This window comes from Oncorhynchus masou, chromosome 6 (assembly GCF_036934945.1).
Source record: "Oncorhynchus masou masou isolate Uvic2021 chromosome 6, UVic_Omas_1.1, whole genome shotgun sequence".
Classification (NCBI taxonomy): Eukaryota; Metazoa; Chordata; class Actinopteri; order Salmoniformes; family Salmonidae; genus Oncorhynchus; species Oncorhynchus masou.
Window position 1 is genome coordinate 2,693,867 of NC_088217.1, and position 22,670 is coordinate 2,716,536.

Below are 22,670 nucleotides of genomic sequence, written 5' to 3' on the forward strand. Positions count from 1 at the left end.
ACTGTTGTTTCTACTGGAGAGACAGGACACAGAGAGATTAAATAGTTGTGAGTTGTGAGTTATTAAACTGTTGTTTCTACTGGAGAGACAGGACACTAAGAGATTAAATACAGGTAGTCTACATTCGATGTAAACTGAACTTTTACTTTTATTAGTCTACTTCAATAAAAAAACATGTTTTAAATGTATCTTCCTGTCAGAACATGAATGTCCACAGATATCTTCCTTCGAAGAAGTAGCAGTAATGTTCATGTATGTATAAGATTTCATGAATGTGTATTTAATCTATCAGTGTCAGTGCTTCAAGTTGAAATATGTTTAAAGTTTTTCTTCAAGAGTATTTATTTTATATTGAATATTAAATTTGAATATTCATTTAAATGAGGAGCATTCATTACCAATTTAAAAAGAAAAATGATTTTGAAGGTTGGGGGTTTGGGCACGTTTACTCAGTGACTCTGCAGTGCCCTTTGAGACCACAGTGCATGCACATCGCTGTGAAATATTTTGGGGTTACTTAAAAGCCTAGTGTGAAACCTAGTAAATCAACTACAGGTCTATTCTTCCCAGACACTTTCTCCCCTTTCCTCAATTAGCCTCGGGATGCTGTTAAGAAATCCGTTGTAACCCGCATCCAGGGGTGGGATAGACGTTCTTGGAATACCTTCAGCGATCACTGCATATTTAGTCATTGGTATTTTAGTACTGGGGGAGTCAGGACACTTCATTGAATGTAGATACAGTATATATATATATATATATACAAACGTTATGTGGACACCCCTTTAAATTAGTGGATTCGGCAATTTTAGCCACACACGTTGCTGACAGGTGTATAAAATCTATCACACAGTCATGCAATCTCCATAGACAAACATTATATCTATATATATATATAGTATTGGCAGTAGAATGGCCTTACTGAAGAGCTCAGTGACTTTCAAGGTGGCACCGTCATAGGATGCCACCTTTCCAGCTAGCCAGTTCGTCAAATGTTCTGGGGCTGTTTTTCATGTTTCGGGCTAGACCCCTTAGTTCCATTGAAGGGACATATTAACGCTACAGCATACAATGACATTCTAGAGGATTTTGTGCTTCCAATTTTGTGGAAAGCATGACAACGCCCCAATGCACAAAGCAAAGCAAAGTCCATATAGAAATGGTTTGTTGAGATCGGTGTGGAAGAACTTGACTCACCTGCACAAAGCCCTCACCTCAACCCCCATCGAACAACTTTGGGATGAATTGCAACTCTGACTGTGAGCCAGGTCTATGTGAGCCAGTGCCCGACCTCACTAATGCTCTTGTGGCATATCCCCTCAGCAATGTTCCAACATCTAGTGGAAAGCCTTCCCTGAAGAGTGGAGACTGTTATAGCAGCAAGGGGGGAGGCAACTCCATATTAATGGCCATGATTTTGGAATGAGATGTTCGACGAGCAGGTGTCCACATACTTTTGGTCACGTAGTGTAGATATTGAATCAAAATTATTCCTATTCTATTTTCCAAGGTTGTAAAAAATACTGTCATTATTTATGAAGCCCTTTTTACCCTTTTTAATATTATTAATATTTGTGACCGATCGGCTGAAATTGGTCTGTTTCTGTCTCCTGACTGGAGGAATTTGATTTCTCAACGCAGTGAAAAGCTGTCTTTCTTTATACAAGCATGAAGTCCATCAGCCCCATCTCCAATCAGTCACCCCACTGTCATTTCCTGTTCCAGATGGATGGACGTATCCCAAATAGCACATTGTTCCCTAGGGGCCCTGGTCAAACACAGTGCACTATAGGGTGCCATTTGGGAATAGGGTGCCATTTGTGACCGACCGCCTCAATTCGGTCTTATGTAGATGAATTTGAAATTGTGTTTTTTTACATTGGATAAAAGTAGAGACACGGCGCTACCAAATTATATATATATATATAATACACTGCATTTGAGGAACAATGGAAATGTAAATCAGCATTCTGCTTTGAAAGTCAATAAACTTGTAAACCCACTTTTGAGAAAATGGCCCTTGAATGTTTTGGTACACCTGCTGGAGAGCTCTTCTTTGTCTACACCCATTCAGCATCGTTCACATCCTCTTAAGCCTTAGCCCCACCCATCTCTTTAAGGATTCACATGTGAGGCCATGTTTTAAACACTGAGTATTTTAGTAAACAACCAAAGATTAAGACTAAAAATGATTTAAAAAATTAGATAAGGAAAAACTCCAGGTAAAAATAAACTTGATCTAGTCTTTGGCCTACATCCTTATCTGACTTTGGTGCAGGTCATGTTGTTGTTCACATTACTGTGCTAAACAGAGTGAGTAGTGTAGTAAAGATTAAGACTAAAAGTGCCTACAATAAGGAAAAATTCAGGTAAACAAAGTGTCCAGATTAAAAATATTTTATTATTATTTATTTTTATTAGATGACGCTGACCCAGACACACTTGATGGGTTATGTGAAAGAAATGCTCTAACTCCCAACCACATTTAGCTAAGTGGATGGATCTCTACAGAAGGTGTAAATGGTACAGCCAAATGGTTACATGCATAGGAGCAATATCAGAAATATAGTCAATATAAATAATATACACTATGTACAAGAACAATATCAATAACAATACCAGTGATAGACGAGGTAGTTATATAGTTATATGCTGCTACTATGAAAAATAGTAGCAGCAACGTGTGGAGTTGAGTGTGGAGTGTTAGGAGTGTGGAGTGTTAGGAGTGTGGAGTGTTAGGAGTGTGGAGTGTTAGGAGTGTGGAGTGTTAGGAGTGTGGAGTGTTAGGAGTGTGGAGTGTTAGGAGTGTGGAGTGTTAGGAGTGTTAGGAGAGAATCATGTGAATAGAGGCACAGCAGATAGTGTTGATGACTGGTGTGTCCAAACCTATCCAACTCTAATCTATATTCTGAGAGCCTGTTTCTGTCCTGCCCTTGCCTTTGTTGGTGCAGGGCATGTGATGTCCATAGCCTCTTCGTCACAAAAACTCCCTGATCAGCTCAAGAACATAAGTTTGTCCAGTCCAGGTGGTGCTTTGTAAGGCAAACCATCTATAGGAGGAAGGACGTCAGTGTTGCGCAGCAGCTGAAACCTGGTCCCGACTGAGCCTGAACGCTCCTTGGAGCCAACAACACCAGACTCCAGAGCATCGAAGCTGTAAAACAGGAAATAACCAATATCAATTCTCCTCCAAAGTTTAGATAAGAAGAACGACCTCATACAATGTAATGAACATGATGTTCACCTGAAGTGCTGGTACTGCTTGATCTGTGGCAGCAGCCTAAAGTATGGAGTCAGGTGTTGTTGCTTTCCACCGTATCATCTTCCAGTCCAACCAGCTGTGGGATGTTGACCCCCGTCTCTGTGCTGTCCTACACAACACCAGCGATCTCAGACAACGTGTTCACTCTGGTCTTCCTGAAGCGCTGCTTGATGAGGCCGAAGCACCAGTCGGGGGCAAACTTGGTGAGGCCTGTGATCAGGAAGAGAAGGTCCAGACTGTGGTGGAGCTTGTGCATGGTCCGCCAGGTGGACAAACTTGTTTTTGTTTTGGCCACTGCAGTCCACACGTGTTTCCCTCCATACAACAATGAAGTAGTTGGTGTGGTATTTCTTAGTTAGTTAGTTGGTGAAGAAATGGTGCGGGCCTTCAAGTATTTCTTCACAGCAGACACCAAACAAGCCACACTTGCGAGGTGTTAAATAGTACAGTTGAAGTCTGAAGTTTACATACACCTTAGCCAAATACATTCAACTTTTTCACAATTCCTGACGTTTAATCCTCTTAAAAATTCCCTGTTTTAGGTCAGTTAGGATCAACATTTTATTTTAAGAATGTGAAATGTCAGAATAATAGTAGAGAGAATGATTTCTTTCAGCTTTTATTTCTTTCATCACATTCCCAGTGGGTCAGAAGTTTACATACACTCAATTAGTATTTGGTAGCATTGCCTTTCAATTGTTTAACTTGGGTCAAACGTTTTGGGTCGCCTTCCACATGCTTCCCACAATAATAATCCCAAGGATGAACCAGACTTGTGGAGGTCTACAATGTTTTTTCTGAGGTCTTGACTGATATCTTTTGATTTTCCCATGATGTCAAGCAAAGAGGCACTGAGTTTGAAGGTAGACCCTGAAATACATCCACAGGTACATCTCCAACCGACTGAAATTATGTCAATTAGCCTATCAGAAGCTTCTAAAGCCATGACATCATTTTCTGGAATTTTCCAAGCTGTTTAAAGGCACAGTCTGTATGTATGTAAACTTCTGACCCACTGGAATAGTGAGACAGTGAATTATAAGTGAAATAATCTGTCTGTAAACAATTGTAGGATAAATTACTTGTGTCCTGCAAAAGTAGATGTCCTAACAGACTTGCGAAAACTACAGTTTGTTTTAACAAGAAATGTGTGGAGTGGTTGAAAAACAAGTTTTAATGACTCCAACCTAAGTGTATGTAAACTTCCGACTTCAACTGTAGATGGGACCTGGCTGTATAGGGTCAGAAGGATAGTAGATGGACCTGGCTGTATAGGGTCAGAAGGATAGTAGATGGACCTGGCTGTATAGGGTCAGAAGGATAGTAGATGGACCTAGCTGTATAGGGTCAGAAGGATAGTAGATGGACCTGGCTGTATGGGGTCAGAAGGATAGTAGATGGGACCTGGCTGTATAGGGTCAGAAGGATAGTAGATGGACCTGGCTGTATAGGGTCAGAAGGATAGTAGATGGACCTAGCTGTATAGGGTCAGAAGGATAGTAGATGGACCTGGCTGTATGGGGTCAGAAGGATAGTAGATGGGACCTGGCTGTATAGGGTCAGAAGGATAGTAGATGGACCTGGCTGTATAGGGTCAGAAGGATAGTAGATGGACCTGGCTGTATAGGGTCAGAAGGATAGTAGATGGACCTAGCTGTATAGGGTCAGAAGGATAGTAGATGGACCTGGCTGTATGGGGTCAGAAGGATAGTAGATGGGACCTGGCTGTATGGGGTCAGAAGGATAGTAGATGGGACCTGGCTGTATAGGGTCAGAAGGATAGTAGATGGACCTGGCTGTATAGGGTCAGAAGGATAGTAGATGGACCTGGCTGTATAGGGTCAGAAGGATAGTAGATGGACCTAGCTGTATAGGGTCAGAAGGATAGTAGATGGGACCTGGCTACATAGGGTCAGAAGGATAGTAGATGGGACCTGGCTGTATAGGGTCAGAAGGATAGTAGATGGACCTGGCTGTATCGGGTCAGAAGGATAGTAGATGGACCTGGCTACATAGGGTCAGAAGGATAGTAGATGGACCTGGCTGTATAGGGTCAGAAGGATAGTAGATGGGACCTGGCTGTATAGGGTCAGAAGGATAGTAGATGGGCCTGGCTACATAGGGTCAGATGGATAGTAGATGGACCTGGGTCAGAAGGATAGTAGATGGGACCTGGCTGTATAGGGTCAGAAGGATAGTAGATGGACCTGGCTGTATAGGGTCAGAAGGATAGTAGATGGACCTGGCTGTATAGGGTCAGAAGGATAGTAGATGGACCTGGCTGTATAGGGTCAGAAGGATAGTAGATGGACCTGGCTGTATCGGGTCAGAAGGATAGTAGATGGACCTGGCTGTATAGGGTCAGAAGGATAGTAGATGGACCTGGCTGTATAGGGTCAGAAGGATAGTAGATGGGACCTGGCTGTATAGGGTCAGAAGGATAGTAGATGGGACCTGGCTGTATAGGGTCAGAAGGATAGTAGATGGACCTGGCTGTATAGGGTCAGAAGGATAGTAGATGGACCTGGCTGTATAGGGTCAGAAGGATAGTAGATGGGACCTGGCTACATAGGGTCAGAAGGATAGTAGATGGGACCTGGCTACATAGGGTCAGAAGGATAGTAGATGGGACCTGGCTGTATCGGGTCAGAAGGATAGTAGATGGACCTGGCTGTATAGGGTCAGAAGGATAGTAGATGGACCTGGCTGTATAGGGTCAGAAGGATAGTACATGGGACCTGGCTACATAGGGTCAGAAGGATAGTAGATGGACCTGGCTGTATAGGGTCAGAAGGATAGTAGATGGGACCTGGCTGTATAGGGTCAGAAGGATAGTAGATGGACCTGGCTGTATCGGGTCAGAAGGATAGTAGATGGACCTGGCTGTATAGGGTCAGAAGGATAGTAGATGGACCTGGCTACATAGGGTCAGAAGGATAGTAGATGAGACCTGGCTACATAGGGTCAGAAGGATAGTAGATGGACCTGGCTGTATAGGGTCAGAAGGATAGTAGATGGACCTGGCTGTATAGGGTCAGAAGGATAGTAGATGGACCTGGCTGTATAGGGTCAGAAGGATAGTAGATGGACCTGGCTACATAGGGTCAGAAGGATAGTAGATGGACCTGGCTGTATAGGGTCAGAAGGATAGTAGATGGACCTGGCTGTATAGGGTCAGAAGGATAGTAGATGGACCTGGCTGTATAGGGTCAGAAGGATAGTAGATGGACCTGGCTGTATAGGGTCAGAAGGATAGTAGATGGGACCTGGCTGTATAGGGTCAGAAGGATAGTAGATGGACCTGGCTGTATAGGGTCAGAAGGATAGTAGTTGGGACCTGGCTACATAGGGTCAGAAGGATAGTAGATGGACCTGGCTGTATAGGGTCAGAAGGATAGTAGATGGGACCTGGCTGTATGGGGTCAGAAGGATAGTAGATGGACCTGGCTGTATAGGGTCAGAAGGATAGTAGATGGACCTGGCTGTATAGGGTCAGAAGGATAGTAGATGGACCTGGCTGTATAGGGTCAGAAGGATAGTAGATGGGACCTGGCTGTATAGGGTCAGAAGGATAGTAGATGTGACCTGGCTGTATAGGGTCAGAAGGATAGTAGATGTGACCTGGCTGTATAGGGTCAGAAGGATAGTAGATGGACCTGGCTGTATAGGGTCAGAAGGATAGTAGATGGGACCTGGCTGTATAGGGTCAGAAGGATAGTAGATGTGACCTGGCTGTATAGGGTCAGAAGGATAGTAGATGGACCTGGCTGTATCGGGTCAGAAGGATAGTAGATGGACCTGGCTGTATAGGGTCAGAAGGATAGTAGATGGACCTGGCTGTATAGGGTCAGAAGGATAGTAGATGGACCTGGCTGTATAGGGTCAGAAGGATAGTAGATGGGACCTGGCTGTATCGGGTCAGAAGGATAGTAGATGGACCTGGCTGTATAGGGTCAGAAGGATAGTAGATGGACCTGGCTGTATAGGGTCAGAAGGATAGTAGATGGACCTGGCTGTATAGGGTCAGAAGGATAGTAGATGGACCTGGCCGTATAGGGTCAGAAGGATAGTAGATGGACCTGGCTGTATAGGGTCAGAAGGATAGTAGATGGACCTGGCTGTATAGGGTCAGAAGGATAGTAGATGTGACCTGGCTGTATAGGGTCAGAAGGATAGTAGATGGACCTGGCTGTATCGGGTCAGAAGGATAGTAGATGGGACCTGGCTACATAGGGTCAGAAGGATAGTAGATGGACCTGGCTGTATAGGGTCAGAAGGATAGTAGATGGGACCTGGCTGTATCGGGTCAGAAGGATAGTAGATGGGACCTGGCTACATAGGGTCAGAAGGATAGTAGATGGGACCTGGCTGTATCGGGTCAGAAGGATAGTAGTTGGGACCTGGCTACATAGGGTCAGAAGGATAGTAGATGGACCTGGCTGTATAGGGTCAGAAGGATAGTAGATGGACCTGGCTGTATAGGGTCAGAAGGATAGTAGATGGACCTGGCTGTATAGGGTCAGAAGGATAGTAGATGGACCTGGCTTTATAGGGTCAGAAGGATAGTAGATGGACCTGGCTGTATAGGGTCAGAAGGATAGTAGATGGACCTGGCTGTATAGGGTCAGAAGGATAGTAGATGGACCGGGCTGTATAGGGTCAGAAGGATAGTAGATGGACCTGGCTGTATAGGGTCAGAAGGATAGTAGATGGGACCTGGCTACATAGGGTCAGAAGGATAGTAGATGGACCTGGCTGTATAGGGTCAGAAGGATAGTAAATGGGACCTGGCTGTATAGGGTCAGAAGGATAGTAGATGGGACCTGGCTACATAGGGTCAGAAGGATAGTGGATGGACCTGGCTGTATAGGGTCAGAAGGATAGTAGATGGGACCTGGCTACATAGGGTCAGAAGGATAGTAGATGGGACCTGGCTACATAGGGTCAGAAGGATAGTAGATGGACCTGGCTGTATAGGGTCAGAAGGATAGTAGATGGGACCTGGCTGTATAGGGTCTGAAGGATAGTAGATGGACCTGGCTGTATAGGGTCAGAAGGATAGTAGATGGGACCTGGCTACATAGGGTCAGAAGGATAGTAGATGGACCTGGCTGTATGGGGTCAGAAGGATAGTAGATGGGACCTGGCTGTATAGGGTCAGAAGGATAGTAGATGGACCTGGCTGTATGGGGTCAGAAGGATAGTAGATGGACCTGGCTGTATAGGGTCAGAAGGATAGTAGATGGGACCTGGCTGTATAGGGTCAGAAGGATAGTAGATGGACCTGGCTGTATAGGGTCAGAAGGATAGTAGATGGACCTGGCTGTATAGGGTCAGAAGGATAGTAGATGGACCTGGCTGTATAGGGTCAGAAGGATAGTAGATGGACCTGGCTGTATAGGGTCAGAAGGATAGTAGATGGACCTGGCTGTATAGGGTCAGAAGGATAGTAGATGGGACCTGGGTCAGAAGGATAGTAGATGGGACCTGGCTACATAGGGTCAGAAGGATAGTAGATGGGACCTGGCTACATAGGGTCAGAAGGATAGTAGATGGGACCTGGCTACATACGGTCAGAAGGATAGTAGATGGGACCTGGCTACATACGGTCAGAAGGATAGTAGATGGACCTGGCTGTATAGGGTCAGAAGGGTAGTAGATGGACCAGGGTCAGGAGGATAGTAGATGGGACCTGGCTACATAGGGTCAGAAGGATAGTAGATGGACCTGGCTGTATAGGGTCAGAAGGATAGTAAATGGGACCTGGCTGTATAGGGTCAGAAGGATAGTAGATGGACCTGGCTGTATAGGGTCAGAAGGATAGTAAATGGGACCTGGCTGTATAGGGTCAGAAGGATAGTAGATGGTCCTGGCTACATAGGGTCAGAAGGATAGTAGATGGGACCTGGCTACATAGGGTCAGAAGGATAGTAGATGGACCTGGCTACATAGGGTCAGAAGGATAGTAGATGGGATCTGGCTACATAGGGTCAGAAGGATAGTAGATGGGACCTGGCTACATAGGGTCAGAAGGATAGTAGATGGGACCTGGCTACATAGGGTCAGAAGGATAGTAGATGGACCTGGCTGTATAGGGTCAGAAGGATAGTAGATGGGACCTGGCTGTATAGGGTCAGAAGGATAGTAGATGGACCTGGCTGTATAGGGTCAGAAGGATAGTAGATGGACCTGGCTGTATAGGGTCAGAAGGATAGTAGATGGGACCTGGCTACATAGGGTCAGAAGGATAGTAGATGGGACCTGGCTACATAGGGTCAGAAGGATAGTAGATGGGACCTGGCTGTATAGGGTCAGAAGGATAGTAGATGGGACCTGGGTCAGAAGGATAGTAGATGGGACCTGGCTGTATAGGGTCAGAAGGATAGTAGATGGACCTGGCTGTATGGGGTCAGAAGGATAGTAGATGGACCTGGCTGTATAGGGTCAGAAGGATAGTAGATGGACCTGGCTGTATAGGGTCAGAAGGATAGTAGATGGACCTGGCTGTATAGGGTCAGAAGGATAGTAGATGGACCTGGCTGTATAGGGTCAGAAGGATAGTAGATGGGACCTGGGTCAGAAGGATAGTAGATGGGACCTGGCTACATAGGGTCAGAAGGATAGTAGATGGGACCTGGCTACATAGGGTCAGAAGGATAGTAGATGGGACCTGGCTACATACGGTCAGAAGGATAGTAGATGGGACCTGGCTGTATAGGGTCAGAAGGATAGTAGATGGACCTGGCTGTATAGGGTCAGAAGGATAGTAGATGGACCTGGGTCAGAAGGATAGTAGATGGGACCTGGCTGTATGGGGTCAGAAGGATAGTAGATGGGACCTGGCTGTATGGGGTCAGAAGGATAGTAGATGGGACCTGGGTCAGAAGGATAGTAGATGGACCTGGGTCAGAAGGATAGTAGATGGGACCTGGCTACATAGGGTCAGAAGGATAGTAGATGGGACCTGGCTGTATAGGGTCAGAAGGATAGTAGATGGGACCTGGCTACATAGGGTCAGAAGGATAGTAGATGGACCTGGCTGTATAGGGTCAGAAGGATAGTAGATGGGACCTGGCTGTATAGGGTCAGAAGGATAGTAAATGGGACCTGGCTGTATAGGGTCAGAAGGATAGTAGATGGACCTGGCTGTATAGGGTCAGAAGGATAGTAGATGGGACCTGGCTACATAGGGTCAGAAGGATAGTAGATGGACCTGGCTGTATAGGGTCAGAAGGATAGTAGATGGGACCTGGCTGTATAGGGTCAGAAGGATAGTAGATGGGACCTGGGTCAGAAGGATAGTAGATGGGACCTGGCTACATGGGGTCAGATGGATAGTAGATGGACCTGGCTACATGGGGTCAGGAGGATAGTAGATGGACCTGGCTGTATAGGGTCAGAAGGATAGTAGATGGACCTGGCTGTATAGGGTCAGAAGGATAGTAGATGGACCTGGCTGTATAGGGTCAGAAGGATAGTAGATGGACCTGGCTGTATACATACCAAGTGTTGTCATCGATTCCTTGTAGAGACTGTTGCTTTTGTCACATGGGACGGCAGCAGCTTTACACCAACGTGTTGGTGTCCTGGGTGGTGTCCTGGGTGGTGTCCTGGGTGGTGTCCTGGTAACACTATGGCATTATCCTCTGTGTGGTTGTTGATGAAGGTCACCACTCGCTGCTCGTCCTCATGCTTCAGGTGTCCTGGTAACACTATGGCATTATCCTCTGTGTGGTTGTTGATGAAGGTCACCACTCGCTGCTCGTCCTCATGCTTCAGGTGTCCTGGTAACACTATGGCATTATCCTCTGTGTAGTTGTTGATGAAGGTCACCACTCGCTGCTCGTCCTCATGCTTCAGGTGTCCTGGTAACACTATGGCATTATCCTCTGTGTAGTTGTTGATGAAGGTCACCACTCGCTGCTCGTCCTCATGCTTCAGGTGTTCTGGTAACACTATGGCATTATCCTCTGTGTGGTTGTTGATGAAGGTCACCACTCGCTGCTCGTCCTCATGCTTCAGGTGTTCTGGTAACACTATGGCATTATCCTCTGTGTGGTTGTTGATGAAGGTCACCACTCGCTGCTCGTCCTCATGCTTCAGATGTCCTGGTAACACTATGGCATTATCCTCTGTGTGGTTGTTGATGAAGGTCACCACTCGCTGCTCGTCCTCATGCTTCAGGTGTCCTGGTAACACTATGGCATTATCCTCTGTGTGGTTGTTGATGAAGGTCACCACTCGCTGCTCGTCCTCATGCTTCAGGTGTCCTGGTAACACTATGGCATTATCCTCTGTGTGGTTGTTGATGAAGGTCACCACTCGCTGCTCGTCCTCATGCTTCAGGTGTCCTGGTAACACTATGGCATTATCCTCTGTGTGGTTGTTGATGAAGGGCACCACTCGCTGCTCGTCCTCATGCTTCAGGTGTCCTGGTAACACTATGGCATTATCCTCTGTGTGGTTGTTGATGAAGGTCACCACTCGCTGCTCGTCCTCATGCTTCAGGTGTTCTGGTAACACTATGGCATTATCCTCTGTGTGGTTGTTGATGAAGGTCACCACTCGCTGCTCGTCCTCATGCTTCAGGTGTTCTGGTAACACTATGGCATTATCCTCTGTGTGGTTGTTGATGAAGGTCACCACTCGCTGCTCGTCCTCATGCTTCAGGTGTCCTGGTAACACTATGGCATTATCCTCTGTGTGGTTGTTGATGAAGGTCACCACTCGCTGCTCGTCCTCATGCTTCAGGTGTCCTGGTAACACTATGGCATTATCCTCTGTGTGGTTGCTGATGAAGGGCACCACTCGCTGCTCGTCCTCATGCTTCAGGTGTCCTGGTAACACTATGGCATTATCCTCTGTGTGGTTGTTGATGAAGGTCACCACTCGCTGCTCGTCCTCATGCTTCAGGTGTCCTGGTAACACTATGGCATTATCCTCTGTGTGGTTGTTGATGAAGGGCACCACTCGCTGCTCGTCCTCATGCTTCAGGTGTCCTGGTAACACTATGGCATTATCCTCTGTGTGGTTGTTGATGAAGGTCACCACTCGCTGCTCGTCCTCATGCTTCAGGTGTCCTGGTAACACTATGGCATTATCCTCTGTGTGGTTGTTGATGAAGGTCACCACTCGCTGCTCGTCCTCATTCTTCAGGTGTCCTGGTAACACTATGGCATTATCCTCTGTGTGGTTGTTGATGAAGGTCACCACTCTCTGCTCGTCCTCATGCTTCAGGTGTCCTGGTAACACTATGGCATTATCCTCTGTGTGGTTGTTGATGAAGGTCACCACTCGCTGCTCGTCCTCATGCTTCAGGTGTCCTGGTAACACTATGGCATTATCCTCTGTGTGGTTGTTGATGAAGGTCACCACTCGCTGCTCGTCCTCATGCTTCAGGTGTCCTGGTAACACTATGGCATTATCCTCTGTGTGGTTGTTGATGAAGGTCACCACTCGCTGCTCGTCCTCATGCTTCAGGTGTCCTGGTAACACTATGGCATTATCCTCTGTGTGGTTGTTGATGAAGGGCACCACTCGCTGCTCGTCCTCATGCTTCAGGTGTCCTGGTAACACTATGGCATTATCCTCTGTGTGGTTGTTGATGAAGGTCACCACTCGCTGCTCGTCCTCATGCTTCAGGTGTCCTGGTAACACTATGGCATTATCCTCTGTGTGGTTGTTGATGAAGGTCACCACTCGCTGCTCGTCCTCATGCTTCAGGTGTCCTGGTAACACTATGGCATTATCCTCTGTGTGGTTGTTGATGAAGGTCACCACTCTCTGCTCGTCCTCATGCTTCAGGTGTCCTGGTAACACTATGGCATTATCCTCTGTGTGGTTGTTGATGAAGGTCACCACTCGCTGCTCGTCCTCATGCTTCAGGTGTTCTGGTAACACTATGGCATTATCCTCTGTGTGGTTGTTGATGAAGGTCACCACTCGCTGCTCGTCCTCATGCTTCAGGTGTCCTGGTAACACTATGGCATTATCCTCTGCGTGGTTGTTGATGAAGGTCACCACTCGCTGCTCGTCCTCATGCTTCAGGTGTCCTGGTAACACTATGGCATTATCCTCTGCGTGGTTGTTGATGAAGGTCACCACTCGCTGCTCGTCCTCATGCTTCAGGTGTCCTGGTAACACTATGGCATTATCCTCTGTGTGGTTGTTGATGAAGGGCACCACTCGCTGCTCGTCCTCATGCTTCAGGTGTCCTGGTAACACTATGGCATTATCCTCTGTGTGGTTGTTGATGAAGGTCACCACTCGCTGCTCGTCCTCATGCTTCAGGTGTCCTGGTAACACTATGGCATTATCCTCTGTGTGGTTGTTGATGAATGTCACCACTCGCTGCTCGTCCTCATGCTTCAGGTGTCCTGGTAACACTATGGCATTATCCTCTGCGTGGTTGTTGATGAAGGTCACCACTCGCTGCTCGTCCTCATGCTTCAGGTGTCCTGGTAACACTATGGCATTATCCTCTGCGTGGTTGTTGATGAAGGTCACCACTCGCTGCTCGTCCTCATGCTTCAGGTGTCCTGGTAACACTATGGTATTATCCTCTGTGTGGTTGTTGATGAAGGGCACAACTCGCTGCTCGTCCTCATGCTTCAGGTGTCCTGGTAACACTATGGCATTATCCTCTGTGTGGTTGTTGATGAAGGTCACCACTCGCTGCTTGTCCTCATGCTTCAGGGGTAACCTGTGTTTGGGCAGCTCTCTTTCTAATGGGAGACATTAGACCATTCTCCTTGCATGAGGAGAGTCAGGTGTGTTCTACAGGTGTTTCTGATGGGAGGCATTAGACCATTCTCCTTGTTTGACTGGTGAGGAGAGTCAGGTGTGTTCTACAGGTCTTTCTGATGGGAGGCATTAGACCATTATCCTTGTATGAGGAGAGTCAGGTGTGTTCTACAGGTCTTTCTGATGGGAGGCATTAGACCATTCTCCTTGTATGAGGAGAGTCAGGTGTGTTCTACAGGTCTTTCTGATGGGAGACATTAGACCATTCTCCTTGTATGAGGAGAGCCAGGTGTGTTCTACAGGTCTTTCTGATGGGAGGCATTAGACCATTCTCCTTGTATGAGGAGAGTCAGGTGTGTTCTACAGGTCTTTCTGATGGGAGACATTAGACCATTCTCCTTGTATGAGGAGAGTCAGGTGTCAGGGAGACATTAGACCATTCTCCTTGTATGAGGAGAGCCAGGTGTGTTCTACAGGTCTTTCTGATGGGAGGCATTAGACCATTCTCCTTGTATGAGGAGAGTCAGGTGTGTTCTACAGGTCTTTCTGATGGGAGACATTAGACCATTCTCCTTGTATGACTGGTGAGGAGAGTCAGGTGTGTTCTACAGGTCTTTCTGATGGGAGGCATTAGACCATTCTCCTTGTATGAGGAGAGTCAGGTGTGTTCTACAGGTCTTTCTGATGGGAGACATTAGACCATTCTCCTTGTATGAGGAGAGTCAGGTGTGTTCTACAGGTCTTTTTGATGGGAGGCATTAGACCATTATCCTTGTATGAGGAGAGTCAGGTGTGTTCTACAGGTCTTTCTGATGGGAGGCATTAGACCATTCTCCTTGTATGACTGGTGAGGAGAGTCAGGTGTGTTCTACAGGTCTTTCTGATGGGAGACATTAGACCATTCTCCTTGTATGAGGAGAGCCAGGTGTGTTCTACAGGTCTTTCTGATGGGAGGCATTAGACCATTCTACTTGTATGACTGGTGAGGAGAGTCAGGTGTGTTCTACAGGTCTTTCTGATGGGAGGCATTAGACCATTCTCCTTGTATGACTGGTGAGGAGAGTCAGGTGTGTTCTACAGGTCTTTCTGATGGGAGACATTAGACCATTCTCCTTGTATGAGGAGAGCCAGGTGTGTTCTACAGGTCTTTCTGATGGGAGGCATTAGACCATTCTCCTTGTATGAGGAGATTCAGGTGTGTTCTACAGGTCTTTCTGATGGGAGACATTAGACCATTCTCCTAGTATGAGGAGAGCCAGGTGTGTTCTACAGGTCTTTCTGATGGGAGACATTAGACCATTCTCCTTGTATGACTGGTGAGGAGAGTCAGGTGTGTTCTACAGGTCTTTCTGATGGGAGACATTAGACCATTCTCCTTGTATGAGGAGAGTCAGGTGTGTTCTACAGGTCTTTCTGATGGGAGACATTAGACCATTCGCCTTGTATGAGGAGAGCCAGGTGTGTTCTACAGGTCTTTCTGATGGGAGGCATTAGACCATTCTCCTTGTATGACTGGTGGAGGAGAGTCAGGTGTGTTCTACAGGTCTTTCTGATTGGAGGCATTAGACCATTCTCCTTGTATGACTGGTGAGGAGAGTCAGGTGTGTTCTACAGGTCTTTCTGATGGGAGGCATTAGACCATTCTCCTTGTATGAGGAGAGTCAGGTGTGTTCTACAGGTCTTTCTGATGGGAGGCATTAGACCATTATCCTTGTATGAGGAGAGTCAGGTGTGTTCTACAGGTCTTTCTGATGGGAGACATTAGACCATTCTCCTTGTATGAGGAGAGCCAGGTGTGTTCTACAGGTCTTTCTGATGGGAGGCATTAGACCATTCTCCTTGTATGACTGGTGAGGAGAGTCAGGTTTGTTCAACTGATGCTGAAAGACAAATTCCAGATATTTAGGCATTATTATACAGTAGATGGTCGTAATCACCCCCAGACACACCTGGCTAACTTGATCGGTGATGTAAGCATCTGGCGAAGTGGAGTCTTTTGTTTAGACATGTAGCTAGCTAAACAATGAATCATAATCCTAATCGATGGAGTACTAGCAATACAAACAGATTGTCATAGCTAGCTAATGTTAACCAAATAGGTTCATTGTTAGCTAGTTAGCTAGTTAGCATTAGGCTATAACTAGCAATGCGAAATGACATTCTGAGATAACATTACTACACACAGATCATAAACGTAATGTTAGCTAGCGAGCCAGCCATCTAATGTCAGCTAGCTAGCTTGGTAGCTAACAGTAAGCTTTAAAACCTCTTAAGGATCGGACCCATTTTTTTAATTTCCACCTAAAATGACATACCCAAATCTAACTGCCTGTAGCTCAGGACCTAAAATGACATACCCACATCTGACTGCCTGTAGCTCAGGACCTAAAATGACATACCCAAATCTAACTGCCTGTAGCTCAGGACCTAAAATGACATACCCACATCTGACTGCCTGTAGCTCAGGACCTAAAATGACATACCCAAATCTAACTGCCTGTAGCTCAGGACCAGAAGGATATGCATATTATTGATACCATTTGAAAGGAAACACTTTGAAGTTTGTGGAAATGTGAAATTAATGTAGGAGAATACAACATATTAGATCTGGTAAAAGATAATACAAGATAATAAAAGATAATCCACGGACCTATTTTTTCACTTCATCATCTGAATGTCATTCATGATGGATCATTAGCTTCCCTACAGAAAATACACTAACCTTCACACATCTATATAGCTGGGTGAGGTGGGTGTGGAGCCAGAGACAGCAAGGGTTCAAATTGTAGAACCCAGTTCCTACATTTGAATATAAAAATGTATTTTATTTAACAAAACTATGCTCAATTGTATCTCTGAGACCCTCAGGATGATAAATCAGAGCCAGATTACTGAATGTAAGAACATCATTTACCTTCAGAGGGGAATATATCAAACCAGTTGCCGTGATAAAAGTGTTTTGTTCCTGTTCTCTCTCCTCAAACAATACCACTGTATTTTTTCACTGTAACAGCTACTGTAAATTGGACACCACAGTTAGATGAACAACAACGGAAGCTTTCTGCCCAAACAAGACACGTCTTAGAGCTGGAAAGATGGCTGCTACTTACAACATCATTCGAGTCACATTAGCGCAGGTTAGCATCAACCGTCCCGGTACAGAGACACCGATCCCGTAGAGGTGGTTAACTTGCGATGAAAACAACTTTCTGACCAAATTAGAAACGTCTTATATCTGAAACAGTAGCTAGACTCTTACCCATACACATGGATGAAAGCTTCACGACAGACTGCAACCCCTTTCCTTAAATAATGTTATCCAGAGCGTTGGTGACTGGAACTGTGCTCTTGGCAACAATTTAACTACGCTTTTTTTGCTGACGTTTACTGACACCGGCCGTATTCAGCTGGTGTTGAGCGTTCGTTAATTCATCAGCTATTCTGCACTCTGGTGCACTCAGACTAGAGTGGTCTGAAACACTTGTTGCAGTGATGCTCTATTGAAATGGATACTTGTTGCAGTGATGCTCTATTGAAATGGATACTTGTTGCAGTGATGTTCTATTGAAATGGATACTTGTTGCAGTGATGTTCTATTGAAATGGATACTTGTTGCAGTGATGTTCTATTGAAATGGATACTGTTGCCTGTGATGTTCTATTGAAATGGATACTTGTTGCAGTGATGTTCTATTGAAATGGATACTTGTTGCAGTGATGTCCTATTGAAATGGATACTTGTTGCAGTGATGTTCTATTGAAATGGATACTTGTTGCAGTGATGTTCTATTGAAATGGATACTTGTTGCAGTGATGTTCTATTGAAATGGATACTTGTTGCAGTAATGTTCTATTGAAATGGATACTTGTTGCAGTGATGTTCTATTGAAATGGATACTTGTTGCAGTGATGTTCTATTGAAATTGATACTTGTTGCAGTGATGTTCTATTGAAATGGATACTTGTTGCAGTGATGTTCTATTGAAATGGATACTTGTTGCAGTGATGTTCTATTGAAATGGATACTTGTTGCAGTGATGTTCTATTGAAATGGATACTTGTTGCAGTGATGTTCTATTGAAATGGATACTTGTTGCAGTGATGTTCTATTGAAATGGATACTTGTTGCAGTGATGTTCTATTGAAATGGATACTTGTTGCAGTGATGTTCTATTGAAATGGATACTTGTTGCAGTGATGTTCTATTGAAATGGATACTTGTTGCAGTGATGTTCTATTGAAATGGATACTTGTTGCAGTGATGTTCTATTGAAATGGATACTGTTGCCTGTGATGTTCTATTGAAATGGATACTTGTTGCAGTGATGTTCTATTGAAATGGATACTTGTTGCAGTGATGTTCTATTGAAATGGATACTTGTTGCAGTAATGTTCTATTGAAATGGATACTTGTTGCAGTGATGTTCTATTGAAATGGATACTTGTTGCAGTGATGTTCTATTGAAATTGATACTTGTTGCAGTGATGTTCTATTGAAATGGATACGTGTTGCAGTGATGTTCTATTGAAATGGATACTTGTTGCAGTGATGTTCTATTGAAATGGATACTTGTTGCAGTGATGTTCTGTTGAAATGGATACTGTTGCCTGTGATGTTCTATTGAAATGGATACTTGTTGCAGTGATGTTCTATTGAAATGGATACTTGTTGCAGTGATGTTCTATTGAAATGGATACTTGTTGCAGTGATGTTCTATTGAAATGGATACTTGTTGCAGTGATGTTCTATTGAAATGGATACTTGTTGCAGTGATGTTCTATTGAAATGGATACTTGTTGCAATGATGTTCTATTGAAATGGATACTTGTTGCAGTGATGTTCCATTGAAATGGATACTTGTTGCAGTGATGGTCTATTGAAATGGATACTTGTTGCCTGTGATGTTCTATTGAAATGGATACTTGTTGCAGTGATGTTCTATTGAAATGGATACTTGTTGCAGTGATGTTCTATTGAAATGGATACTTGTTGCAGTGATGTTCTATTGAAATGGATAATTGGAGTCTTTTGTTTTACCACGTAATGATGTTTTTTTTAAAGACACCTTAGATAGGATTACAGCTTCAAATAGACAGAAGCAGGCTACATGGCAGACCAATCCAAACTCATCTCTCGGCATGTCCAGCCCACTCATAATGTCAGCCAATCATGGGTAGCGTTGACTTAACCAACTAGGCTCCTAATTTAACAATTGTATTCGTATTTACAGATTGCATACATGTTTGTCATTAAAGCACATGACAAAGCACATGTTCCAGAAGGAATTTCTGCCCCCCAAAACATGTATTTTTCCTTTATGTTCTCCTGTGAAGTAGTGACCCGAGACAAAGGCCTGGTTTCCTGAAACGGGCCACATTTCAACACCATCACAAAGTGCTTTTACATTACAATATAAAATACATTTTTATTTCAAAAAGAAATGTACACAACATGTTGTTAATTGTATTCATCATTAACTCTTCCTATGTCCATGTAGGTTCTTCAGCCCCCAGTAAAGATGTTGTCGAGAGGGAAGAGTTGGAGACCACTGAGATGAACTTGGTCTCCAGGTCAACCACAGTGGGTGGGGCCAGCAGTGTGGGTGTGGCCAGCGGTGTAGGTGGGGCCAGCAGCAATGGGTACCGGAACATCACTGAGGCGCGGCGTAGAGACAAGCGCTGCACGTGTTACAGCTACAGAGACAAGGAGTGTGTCTACTACTGTCACCTGGACATCATCTGGATCAACACACCAGAGTGAGTAGTGACAGGCCGAACCCTGACCTCCACTAACCCTGACCTCCACTAACCCTGACCTCCACTAACCCTGACCTCCACTAACCCTGACCTCCACTAACCCCAACCCTGACCTCCACTAACCCTGACCTCCACTAACCCTGACCTCCACTAACCCTGACCTCCACTAACCCTGACCTCCACTAACCCTGACCTCCACTAATCCTGACCTCTACTAACCCTTACCTCCACTAACCCTGACCTCCACTAACCCTGACCCTGACCACCACTAACCCTGACCTCCACTAACCCTGACCTCCACTAACCCCAACCCTGACCTCCACTAACCCTCACCTCCACTACCCCTGACCTCCACTAACCCCAACCCTAACCCCAACACTGACCTCTGCTAACCCTGCCCTCCACTAACCCTGACCTACACTAACCCTGACCTCCACTAACCCTGACCTCCACTAACCCTGACCTCCACTAACCCTGACCTCCACTAAACCTGACCTCCACTAACCCCAACCCTGACCTCCACTAACCCTGACCTCCACTAACCCTGACCTCCACTAACCCTGACCTCCACTAACCCTGACCTCCACTAATCCTGACCTCTACTAACCCTGACCTCTACTAACCCTGACCTCCACTAACCCTGACCTCCACTAACCCTGACCCTGACCACCACTAACCCTGACCTCCACTAACCCTGACCTCCACTAACCCCAACCCTGACCTCCACTAACCCTCACCTCCACTAACCCTGACCTCCACTAACCCTGACCTCCACTAACCCTGACCTCCACTAATCCTGACCTCTACTAACCCTGACCTCCACTAACCCTGACCTCCACTAACCCTGACCCTGACCACCACTAACCCTGACCTCCACTAACCCTGACCTCCACTAACCCCAACCCTGACCTCCACTAACCCTCACCTCCACTACCCCTGACCTCCACTAACCCCAACCCTAACCCCAACACTGACCTCTGCTAACCCTGCCCTCCACTAACCCTGACCTACACTAACCCCAACCCTGACCTCCACTAACCCTGACCTCCACTAACCCTGACCTCCACTGACCCCTATTTTGTAAATGACATCGCCGAAGTCAAGGATCGGTAGGATAGTCAGTTTTACGAGGGTATGTTTGGCAGCATGAGTGAACGGAGGCTTTGTTGTGAAATAGGAAGCAGATTCTAGATTACATTTTTGGATTGGAGATGTTTAATGTCAGTCTGGGAGGAGAGTTTACAGTCTAATCAGGCACCTAGGTAGTTGTCCACATATTCTAAGTCAGAACTGTCCAGATTAATGATGCTAGTCGGGAGGGAGGGTGCGGAAAGCAAACGGTTGAAGAGCACTTAGTTAGACTAGCATTTAAAAGCAGTTGGAGGCCACAGAAGGAGTGTTGTATGGCGTTGAAGCTCGTTTGGAGGTTTGTTAGCACAGTGTCCAAAGAAGGGCCAGCTGTATACAGAATGGTGTCGTCTGTGTAGAGGTGGATCAGAGAATCACCAGCAGCAAGAGCGACATCATTTATATATACAGAGAAAAGAGTTGGCCCGAGAATTGAACCCTGTGGCACCCCCATAGAGACTGCCAGAGGTCTGGACAACAGACCCTCCGATTTGACACACTGAAATCTATCTGAGAAGTAGTTGGTGAACCAGGCGAGGCAGTCATTTGAGAAGCCAAGGCTATTGAGTCTGAATGCAGTGATTGACAGAGTCGAAAGCCTTGGCCAGGTCAATGAAGAAGGCTGCACAGTATTGTCTTTTATCGAAGGCGGTTATGATATCGTTTAGAACCTTGAGCGTGGCTAAACTCCCCTGATCTCGACCCTTACTTCCCCTAAGCCCATTCCTGCCACTGACCTCCCCTAAGCCCATTCCTGCCACTGACCTCCCCTAACCCCAACACTGACCTCCCCTAAGCCCATTCCTGCCACTGACCTCCCCTAACCCCATTCCTGCCACTGACCTCCCCTAAGCCCATTCCTGCCACTGACCTCCCCTAACCACATTCCTGCCACTGACCTCCCCTAACCCCAACACTGACCTCCCTAACCCCATTCCTGCCACTGACCTCCCCTAACCCCAACACTGACCTCCCCTAAGCCCATTCCTGCCACTGACCTCCCCTAAGCCCATTCCTGCCACTGACCTCCCCTAACCCCAACACTGACCTCCCCTAAGCCCATTCCTGCCACTGACCTCCCCTAACCACATTCCTGCCACTGACCTCCCCTAACCCCAACACTGACCTCCCCTAACCCCATTCCTGCCACTGACCTCCCCTAACCCCAACACTGACCTCCCCTAAGCCCATTCCTGCCACTGACCTCCCCTAACCCCATTCCTGCCACTGACCTCCCCTAAACCCCATTCCTGCCACTGACCTCCCCTAACTCCAACACTGACCTCCCCTAACCCCATTCCTGCCACTGACCTCCCCTAACCCCATTCCTGCCACTGACCTCCCCTAAACCCCATTCCTGCCACTGACCTCCCCTAACCCCAACACTGACTTCCCCTAAACCCCATTCCTGCCACTGACCTCCCCTAACCCCAACACTGACCTCCCCTAAACCCCACCTCTTTCCACGCAGTATTCTCCCTGCCTGTATCACTCTCCCTCTAGTTCTACTTCTTTGTCCCACTCCCTCTGTCTCTCCGCCTGTATATCTCGCACTTTCTTTCTCCCTCCCTCTCTTGTCAGTCTGTCTTCAGTTGTAGGGTCTCAATGTTTACACATGCTTGAAGACCCTGTTATCGTCTCAGTGTCTACAGCTTCTTGAAGGCCCTGTTATTGTCTCAGTGTCTACAGCTGCTTGAAGGCCCTGTTAATGTCTCAGTGTCTACAGCTGCTTGAAGGCCCTATTCTAGTCTCAATTGCCTTGCCTTCATTGTCATGGGAAA

The 22,670-nt window shown here is 46.2% G+C and overlaps 1 protein-coding gene across 1 annotated transcript in view; it reads left to right on the forward strand.

Annotated features, from left to right (window-relative positions):
• The window catches only part of LOC135541232 (endothelin-3-like), a gene marked incomplete at its 3' end in the record, with an annotated part of 100,769 nt that overhangs the window by 1,038 nt on the left and 77,061 nt on the right, over positions 1–22,670 (forward strand). The window contains exon 2 of the mRNA XM_064967330.1: positions 19,503–19,761. Coding sequence (XP_064823402.1) covers positions 19,503–19,761 — 259 coding nt within the window. The remainder of the gene's footprint in view (positions 1–19,502; positions 19,762–22,670) is intronic.